General features: G+C 42.2%; 1 protein-coding gene across 1 annotated transcript; it reads right to left on the bottom strand.

The window, feature by feature from the left end:
* Positions 1-433: 433 nt before the first annotated feature.
* LOC133449164 (dynein regulatory complex subunit 3-like) lies at positions 434-2777 on the bottom strand. Its single transcript, XM_061728298.1, has 6 exons — positions 2768-2777; positions 1652-1818; positions 1362-1508; positions 1052-1171; positions 663-970; positions 434-539 (listed from the first exon to the last, which is right to left on the bottom strand). Exons 1-6 carry the CDS (start codon positions 2775-2777, stop codon positions 434-436), a joined length of 858 nt encoding a protein of 285 aa, XP_061584282.1.
* Positions 2778-10646: the final 7869 nt, after the last annotated feature.

Genomic DNA, 10646 nt, shown 5'->3' on the forward strand with positions numbered 1-10646 from the left:
GATTATAAATAACTAGATCAAGGTCATTGAGCAGTTCAGTGCTTCACAAATATTGAACTATACAAAACAAAAAATAAAAATACAGGCAGCAGTTTAAGTTTTTGAGATTTCCATTCATTTACACAATGAAAAAATGAACACTGAATAAAACCTGAATAAAAATGGTAGATACATTTTGCTGACAATTTGGGGTCAGATTAATTTCAGTGTAAGCATGGACATTGTTACAACTGAAACCAGGGAGGAACAAAAAGCATTAAATCTATTTTACTACATATTTAGGCACGTCTTGTCATGAATAACTTCTTTCTCTTGAAACTGTAATAATCAATGAAGACAAGCCAAAAATTAAAGCACAAAGAGGAAAAGAAAAAGGTTGTCACATTTACTTAAAAACACACCCAAGTACTTTTTTCAAAGTGAATTTAGAGTCCTACCCCTTTAATGAGGGACACGTCTCCCAGTCACGGATCTTCAGCAGGTGGTTATCGTGGCTGGTGGCCAATGCACTCATCACTGCATTTGTGTCCTTAAGCAGCGGCACATTGAAAAAATAAAGAAAAAAAGATTGAACATATTTATTTTCTAACACTACAGCAAGTTACATATTTTGCAGGGATAAAATAATGAAAATGTTTGTCTGGAAAGGGAAAAAAGGGACCATTGCCACCTCATCTGGCTCATCCTCCTCCAGATTTCCCTGGGCTACTTTTTCCAGAGTTGCAACAGCCGTTTGTTGAACTTTGAGATGATAATCCTTCTCCAGATCTCGACATTGATCAAATGTATGACAGTTTGCACTGTATGTCAGGAATACAGCCACATGTACTAAAAATATTAGGGGGAAAAAGGGATATTCCTGAAGGTGAGAAGCCATTCCTGGAATGCAGCTTAATCTTGCTGCTTCTGGGTCATCTTCAAACATGCTCTTAAACATACAGGGGCCATTAAAAGACTCTACAAAGGCATCCTGCAAAAGAGAAGTAATTAAATGAGGCATAATGTGTGCATGCTTAATGAAGTGCATCAACAAACATCAGCTCGAACATACTTTGTGTGATTTTAGCTCAGCTTCCTTCCTCATCTGAGCTTCAGCATCTTGTTGTTTCTGCAGCTCTTCAAGTTCCAACTTGTCAAGGGTGGACTTGTAGTCGGCGCATGCTTTTTCCTTCTGTGTATGCACAGTCACATATAGCACAGTTATCGTATGCAGGATCAATATAGCAAAATACACCTGGGAAAAGTCATGCTTTTCAATAAAATGATGAAAAAAATGCTGTTTTAACAGGAGTATAAAGTAATGCATATACACAAGATGCAAGCTTCAGTTTGTGTCAAAATACACCATGATGTATACTTACTGTCTTCTTGTCAAAACATATCTTATCTAGGCCCCTCAAGGTTGGAAGAAAGGCAACAATAAACATTACGTATGCATCTTCCTCAGAGATAGGATTTCCGAAAAAGTACACTTGGTACAACTTTTTAAACCTCCTGAGGTACATCACCTATGAAATGCATCAGATTTGGATGAAGTCGTTTGACAGTTCTGCAATATGCATTTTATACGCAGTTAAACATGACAGTCTAAGGATGCTTGCAATATAAATGCATCAATGCAAATGTATTTTTTGCAATAAAGTATTCTTACATTGCTTATCTCACTGATGAGGTTGTTTGCAATTGCAAAATGAGTGAGGTTCTCAAGTGTATCCATGTTCTCAATGGCAGAGATTCTATTGTTGGACAATTCCAGCAATTCAAGCTTCTGCAGTGACTCCAGACCCTCAATTTTTTTGATCCTGTTAAATGACAGATCTGAAACCCCCCCAAAAAAGAAAAAAGACTGTCATTGCTCCACAGATATTTTCTGTGTCTTATAAGATATGATTTAATATTTTTGCCAGTGCCTTCACAATAATGCGATCATAATAACTGTTCGACTTTGTTCATGTTGGAAAGGTGGTGAAGCAGGTCGGTTGGTGGGGCAACAGTTGACACTGCTGCCTCGCAGATTGAAGGTTCACAGTTTGAATCTCAGCTGGGAATCTATATGTTTTCTATAGATACTAAGACTTCATCGCAGTCTAAAAACATGAATGTGCCAGGCTGATTGGTGACTGTAAAATTTGATTGTATGTGTGTGTTTCGATGATGTATTGGTGACCTGTCAAGGGTGCACCACTATCACCAGTCCCCCTGGGCTTTTGAATGGAAGAATGAGATTAAAGATAATAACAGATAGATGGACAAAAATGAGGTACAATGGCATCAAAAACCTTTTCACAGAGAGAGAAAAAAAGAGCCAATACAACTACAGCAACAGCTGCAAATAACCAAACCATTCACAGAGATGCTGGCAAACCAACAAGAGCAACCGTTACACCTACACTAATACCTGCAACTAGACCAGCCTCAGAATCCAGACCAAGCATTTTCTGCTACTAACAAACACTACCCTCACACGCAACTGTTACAGCCAATTCATGAGATTACAATGTCTGTTTCATACTGTTCCACAAAAGTGTTATATAATCATAAACTGCAAAACGTGCTGCATTTTTTTTCCAAGATCTTTTTTATGGCCTTTCTGCTCCACTGGGCAGTTTTAAGTGGGGAGCATCAAGGGTGAAGTGAAGGGGGGGTGAGTGATTTACAAGAGACGTACACGAGTCACACACAGAGGCCAGTCATCACCCGGCTATAACATTCCTCTCACCGAATGTTTAAATTAACAGTAACAGACCTTAATCGAAAATGCGATTACCGGCACCCATAATCGAGGGCATTAACCAAGCAAATATGTGTCACTTTCCCTGCAGTCTCTTCATATACGATCTTTATTTATTTAAGATGGCTATCGTTTTTAGTCATAACATAAAATTGTTTTTGCAAGAAACTTAATATGTTGAAAGTTCTCACAACAGCTGGAAAGAGTGTCGTTATTTGTCCCTGTAGATGGATACAATTTTATAACTCTATGATCTATTAGAATTACAGCACCATGTTGGTCTACTATTTCATGTTGGGAGAAAGAGAATCACAGAAGAAAAGGGACAGATGACAAATGAAAGGGTGAGGGAGTTGTGGTTCATTGGGCTCTCAGTTTACTGCACCTCATTAGAGATGAGGCCTCATCGTGGAGGATAGTCACTAACAAGTCTGCTGCTTCAACTCCAGTGGGGCAACACGGTTCAGACAGGACGTGCTTTCATGAACACATCAGGATGAGAAGTGCCTCACTTTGGTCTCTGGGGTTACTCTGTTGTTTCCTGTCAATAAAATATTAATTCTGATGACTGAACTACCCTCACAATCAATAATAATCCATTAACTGAAGGTGCTTAGCTCCCCCCCAAAAAGAAAAAAGGATTTTAGGCCAGCATCCTGCTAAAAACGTTGTTGTTGAAAGTTTAATCATCGTTAGAAACTGAAGCAAAATCCATCTCTAGCCACGTAATTACTTTATCCACTTAAAAAGAAAATAAATAAAACTTCATCCGACATGAAGTTGGGTGGAGATAACCCAGGAAGATGGATTATTCTACTACCACTACTGTCATTTAGCAGATGCTTTTATCCAAAGCAACTAACATCTGAGAGAAAACACACCTGGGGAGCAATTGGGGTTAAGGGGTGCAGGAGTTCAAGCTGGTTTGTCTTGGTTGCCATTCTGGGGCTTGAGCCCGGGTCCTCCAGACCAAGGCCCACCTCTGTGGCCACTAGACTAGATGCTATTTAGAAAAGCGGTTCATAATAACTGATAAGGCTAATAACCTCCATCTGAATATTTCATCAAAGCTAATTCTTTTCTGCTTTCCTTTAAAATAAGCCTCCCTCTGCCACCATCATCTCTGTGTAGTTTCAAGGAGTGCCCTATGATTTGCAGATACTGTATTTTATTTTGTTATGTGAAATATTTGGAGGTTTTAAGAGTTATAGTGACCCCAGCAGGACAAACGCAGCTGCTTGTGCTGAATTCATGCAGCCTTACAGAGATGGTTATGTGTTGGAGTTACTGCGTTTTTCAGCTGCCAGCAGCTGATATTGACACATATCCTTAATTATCAGCCTATAAAACAATATAAATCAATCTATTTTGCTTGGAGTTTAGGCAAATCCAAAAGAATTCCTGATGTTATGAATAATAGTTAAATGAAGTTGAACTTCAATTTTCCATTAAAGATCAAACAGTAGGATAAAATATTACTTTTTCAATATACTAAGTAAGAAAAGTGTATTATTTTATTTATTGTATCATTATGTTTACATGTAACATGTTGCATGCAGATGTCCTTAGATATAATGTTTGTGTTCATTTTACATTTAATCTAGTTGACACTGAGAGGAATTGATCAAAATGTCAGGACGAGCTGAAGAAAAGACATGGATGCCTTTAGTCAGTCCGAGTGTCTCAGCTTGGTTCCTGGGAAAAGAGCATTTTATTTATCCCTGGGTGTTTCACCATGAATTGCCAAACTATTGAAGCATTAACAGAAAAATGTCAGCTCACCGACCGCCACATGTACGCTGCTGGAGCCCGTAGATGTCTAGACTTGCAAGAGTTCACCTCCATCTTTTTCTGTGTACAGTGTCAGAGAAAATGTTTGGACAGTCCTGGACATTAATTTCGAATAAACCAGTCCAAGTTTTTGAAGAAAGAAGTTTTATTTACATCTTTTTCTCGTGATCCAAAGTGCTCTTGGTTAGCTGTACAGTTCCCCGTTCCCCTGAGAAATGATGAGGAAAGTGAAGAGATCTGCACATACCTTACAAATCAAAAGGGACTTTGGATCAAATATGCCAATAGAACAGCTTTGATTAATGATGCCATCGATATTACGTACCTGTTGAACTTTATTGTGGAGGTGAAACATGGAACAACATTTTTTCAACTGCTGTTTCCCTCGTTTGGTGTTTTTATGACGGTACGGGGTTGATGTCAAACACAAATGCCTTATGGATATTCTGTGCGGTTGGTGTGTTTGGTATTTTTTTAATCAGTCCACCACTCTTAATGTGATCAGGATGACTTATATGCACTTTGACTCCCTCTCTTTGCCGAGTCTTAAATGTTTTCTATCCTGAAATCTATTCTCTACAGGTGTCTGAAACCCTGCAGTGTTGTCATTTGTTGCTGCAGAAATGTCAGAGATACAGTTACCTGTTGAGACAAGGAATAACACATCCACCCATCCATTGTCCACCGCATTATCCGAGTCCGGGTCGCGGGGGCAGCAGTCGGAGCAGGGATCCCCAGACTTCCCTCTCCCCGGACACTTCCTCCAGCTCTTCCGGGGGGACTCCAAGGCGTTCCCAGGCCAGCCGAGTGACGTAGTCACTCCAGCGTCTCCTGGGTCTTCCTCTGGGCCTCCTCCCGGTGGGACATGCCCGGAACACCTCACGAGGGAGGCGTCCAGGGGGCATCCTATACAGGTGCCCGAGCCACCTCAGCTGGCTCCTCTCGATGTGGAGGAGCAGCGGCTCTACTCCGAGCTCCTCCCGGGTGACAGAGCTCCTCACCCTATCTCTAAGGGAGCACCCCGCCACCCTGCGGAGGAAACTCATTTCGGCCGCTTGTATCCGGGATCCCGTTCTTTCGGTCATGACCCAGAGTTCATGACCATAGGTGAGGGTGGGAACGTAGATCGACCGGTAAATCGAGAGCCTTGCCTTTCGGCTCAGCTCCTTCTTCACCACGACGGACCGATACAATGACCGCATTACTGCGGCCACCGCACCGATCCGCCTGTCGATCTCGCGCTCCGTTCTCCCCTCACTCGTGAACAAGACCCCAAGATACTTAAACTCCTCCACCTGAGGCAGGAACTCTCCCCCGACCTGGAGGGTGCAAGCCATCTTTTTCCGGTCGAGAACCATGGCCTCAGACTTAGAGGTGCTGATTCTCATCCCAGCTGCTTCACACTCGGCTGCAAACCGCCCCAGTGCATGCTGAAGGTCCCGGCTCGAGGGAGCCAACAAGACCACATCATCTGCAAAGAGCAGAGATGAAATCAAGTGGCTCCCGAACCGTACCCCCTCCGGCACTTGGCTGCGCCTAGAAATTCTGTCCATAAAAATAATGAACAGAACCAGTGACAAAGGGCAGCCCTGCCGGAGTCCAACACGCACCGGGAACAGGTCTGACTTACTGCCGGCAATGCGAACCAAGCTCCTGCTCCGGTCATACAGGGACCGTACAGCCCTCAGCAGAGGGCCTCCGACCCCATACTCTCGGAGCACCCCCCACAGGATGCCACCTGGGACACGGTTGAAAGCCTTCTCCAAGTCCACAAAACACATGTAGACTGGTTGGGCAAACTCCCATGCGGCCTCGAGCACCCTGCGGAGGGTGTAGAGCTGGTCCAGCGTTCCACGGCCAGGGCGAAAACCGCATTGTTCCTCTTGAATCCGAGGTTCGACTATCGGCCGAATTCTCCTCTCCAGCACCCTGGAATAGACTTTCCCCGGGAGGCTGAGGAGTGTGATTCCCCGGTAGTTGGAACACACCCTCCGGTCCCCTTTTTTGAAGAGAGGGACCACCACCCCGGTCTGCCAGTCCAGAGGCACTGTCCCCGACTGCCACGCGATGCTGCAGAGGCGTGTCAGTCACGACAGCCCCGCAACATCCAGAGACTTGAGGTACTCAGGGCGGATCTCATCCACCCAGAGCCGGATTAACGCAAAGGCAAACTAGACATGTGCCTAGGGCCCGATTGACAGGGGGGGGCCCAGACAGAGGGACAAAAAAAAAAAAAAAAAAAAAAATTTTTTTTTTTTTTTTTTGTCTGCACACATATTAATGGTTGATAACATGCCGGTAAAAACCTAAGGCATATATATATGTGCATTATTACTATATTTAGTATACATACATATATATATACGCATACATACGCACAGGGCCGCCGCAAGGGGTGTGCGAACCGTGCGACCGCACGGGGGCCTCGCGCCCCAAGGGGCTTGGCCCTATGGGCGTTTTTTTTTTTCCCCCAATTTTCCTTTTTTCCCTTATAAATATCAACAGTCACGTTCCATTACAGACCTAAATGTGTACTAGTCTGTGCATATCAATAAATATATGTGCAATGATGTGCTTGCTGATTGATGTCGCTGCGCAGCTGCGCGTGTCTGTTGTTCAATACAACTGCGTCAGACCAAGTGCAGACACAAGGTGCTCTGATCCAGACGGGTGGAGTTGGAACAAACTGTCACACAATGTCGAGAGAACGAGACAGATTCAGGAAATTTCCATCAGGGGATGAAAAAAGAAAAAAACGAAAGAAAATGGAAGAGTTTAATGCCTCTCTGAAAGGCACGTTTGATAAATTTGTTACAAAAATCACCGATCCAACCGGGTCTCAAGCAGCCGTGGGGCCCCGCGTCGAGGCAAGCCCAGATGACGATGAGGCAGGGGAAGGTATCCAGTATTTTGCTAATTGGAGAGTTAAAATTGCGCATATAGACACCCGATCCGACCCGAAAAACCCAAAAAGTTCGCGCACGCTCGCTACGCTCACGCGCGAGGGCCCCCCTGGCCATTTCCCACAGGGCCTCGCAAATCTCCCAGACGGCGCTGCATACGCATACACATACATACACATACACATACAGACTTACATACTACAGCACACTTTGTCTTACTGCAAATTTTATTGGTCTTTGTAGATTTGACTTCTTATTTAACTAATCAATTTAATCAACACATTTAATTAAGATTTTCTGCAAAATACTCACAATCGATAAGATAAGGATAATTTAATAGCATTTAATAGAGCGTTGTAATAACGTATAAATAATAAAAATCTAAAAATAGTCTGATAGACTGTTTAATATACAACACATGACTTGAAGTCAAGTTTTATTAGTAACTTTGGTAAGTTTAAGGTTTCATAAATAACATCGATGGAGGGGAGCCCAAAAATCAGTCTGCCTAGTGTAGTCCATTTATTTAATCCGGCTCTGCATCCACCCCCGGTGCCTTGCCACTGAGGAGCTTGCGGGAGGAATAACACATTAAAGTGTGAAATGCTGCATGTATGTCACTTATGGGATCCAGTTATGCAACTATCAACGATATTAATTTGAAAATGAAACAATGACCCCCTCCATGATGGTATTGTGCTCCCTAATAGTTTGAAACAGCTACTAATTGTAACACTCATTTAAAGGTATAGTTCCTGATTTTGGAGAGCTAGCAAGATTTGAAAGTGGCACCTCCTCTAAGCCCCACCCCCTCCTTCCCCTCCCGTCAGCGCTCCGTCCAAAGCCACGCCCCCACAAACTTTGGGGAACGCGCAGGAGTCGAGTTTTCCAGGACATTTTGGACAGCACATTTTCAACAAAACTACCCCATGTCTCATTCACCTGTAAGCGAGGCCAGTTTTAGGGGGGGGGGGGGGGGGGGGGGCAGGGGTGGGGGTTACACTGGGACACTCTGAGCCGAGGAGGACCCTTGGGAAGCGGACACGGGGGCTGGAGGCAGGCTGGAAGCAGAGAGACGAGCGCGCGCATGGGACAGAGGGAGGCGTGGGCGGGACTTAAAATGTAGGCATCTGATTGGTTCTTTCCCCCCTGCCAATCCTCTGGTCCTCTCACCAATCCGTTTCATTCGGTGCGCAAATAACAGATTGGTCAGAGTTTTTACAGGATTAAAACTGTCAGAGAGGTCGGATTTTTTTCTTTCCTTTTTCTGAACACATTATTCACTGGCTACTCTCAGGATGGAAGGACCATTTCACCCAGTATAACAATAAATGTTTTTGAATACGATCACAGACTATACCTTTAATGGGAGGAATCAAAGTAGGTGAAAGATGGCGGGGCGCCTCCAGTAAAGTTTACTGTCAAACAGCTGCCTATTCAGATATGTTTTGTTTCTTGCAAAAATTAGAAAGATGAAGTTCTTGTGAGTGATTGCTAATATGAAGCTATATCCAAATGATTTGTAGCTTAGTTTCGTGAAAAAAAAGAAAGTATAGCAGCTATCAAGGCTCTGTCCCCCAGTTTAAAAACGTAAATAAACCAGCAAATTCTGTCGTACTGTCAGTTTTTATTTATCTATTTAATTTACATACAGATGAACCAAGATGGTTTATGACCTTTCAACTATGTCCACTGGCATTATAAAGAAGTCTTTGTGGAGAGCCAGTAAGTTTTTACAGACTGGGAAATTTAATAAGCGGTCTCCCAGATGTGGCTTCATTTCAGTGTGCAGATTTAACAGTGATATCAATCTTCTTATCTTTTCTTTTCTTTTTTTTTTTTTAATTCAAGCTATCCATCTCAAACAAGGGGGCTGGTAAACATTCCTTAAAGAAAAAAATTGCAAACACATGCAAAAAGCAAAAAAACTGTGTGGATGGTTCTGTGCTTCTGCTAAGGCCTGTGCCTTGGTGTGTATAGACAAACTGAGAGTAAACTGTTGAAAAACCGATCACAATTATAATTACTCGAAACACATCAAATCTATACCTCAAGTCTCAATAGTGCTCAATAGAATTTTTTTTGGTTTGCAGCTGCTAAGCTAACAGAAACCCAATGTTTCATGAGCTCTTCTTACATTTTCTATGTCAAAATCTTCATTTTAAAAGAAACAAAAACTATAAGAAAACGTTTTCCTCAGAAATATACTGTTGGATGAGGCTAAAAAAACGGATTATATAAAGCTTGTTTATTGTTAATTTTGTACTTTAGGGCCATACTTGGAGAAACATCCCCCCAAATTTCTCAGACAGACAACTACGCTTCATTCTCTGCGTCTTCCAGCAGACACCACTGGTTTCAACCTGTTAGACGACATTGTGACAGCAGCAAACTAAATCTGAACATGATATTAAAAAAGGAAAAAATCAATTTAGTTTAATTGAACCCTTGTTCTAAGGAAAATTCACAAAGTGACATTTAGGACGTCTTTGGTGTATAAAAATAGCACACAATCTGTCAAATCACCACCAGTGGACAAACTGTAAATACAGTGGTTTACAGTGGTCAGCACATTGTTCTTTACTGTGATGCATTTAGTGAAATATCTTTACAGATGATAGTAAGGCCAAAGAGAAGAGCATCTATAGTACAAATTTATTTACTATAGACTGACTAAATCAAACTGAGGTACTCTTGTTGTCTGATGCACGAATAGTGTGTAAATCAAAGAAACTTAATAATAAATGATATGACATGTCCTGTGTACACACCAAAGATATATGGCGTATGGAACCCATCCAATTAGTCAGTTTGGTGAGACACTTTTCCGTTTAACTGCTGCATTACAATGCGCCTCAAGTCCCATCTTTCTGAATCATAACTCGAGCAGGAGAAGATAATTAGAGAGATATTGGACAGGGTTCGTGTTAACATAAAGGGGTGGGAAGGTGAAATGAGAAAGGTTGATTGAAATGACTTTGAAATTCAGTGATCTGAACAAAATAAAAGGAAGACATGAGTAGATCTTCATTTACCTTTCACCTGACACTCATTTCTGTATTAATCAAAGTCTTTTTGATGGTTGCCCTTCATCAACCCAAGAAAATAGACCAAATAGATCAAAGCACAGTAAGATAAGAGGAAGTAATCTCTGTTTTCTTTTCTAAATATTTCAGTCAATTGCTTTAAAGTCTTGTTCCAGTTCACTGTCTGGATTATCT

This window comes from Cololabis saira, chromosome 8, assembly GCF_033807715.1.
Source record: "Cololabis saira isolate AMF1-May2022 chromosome 8, fColSai1.1, whole genome shotgun sequence".
Lineage (NCBI taxonomy): Eukaryota > Metazoa > Chordata > Actinopteri > Beloniformes > Belonidae > Cololabis > Cololabis saira.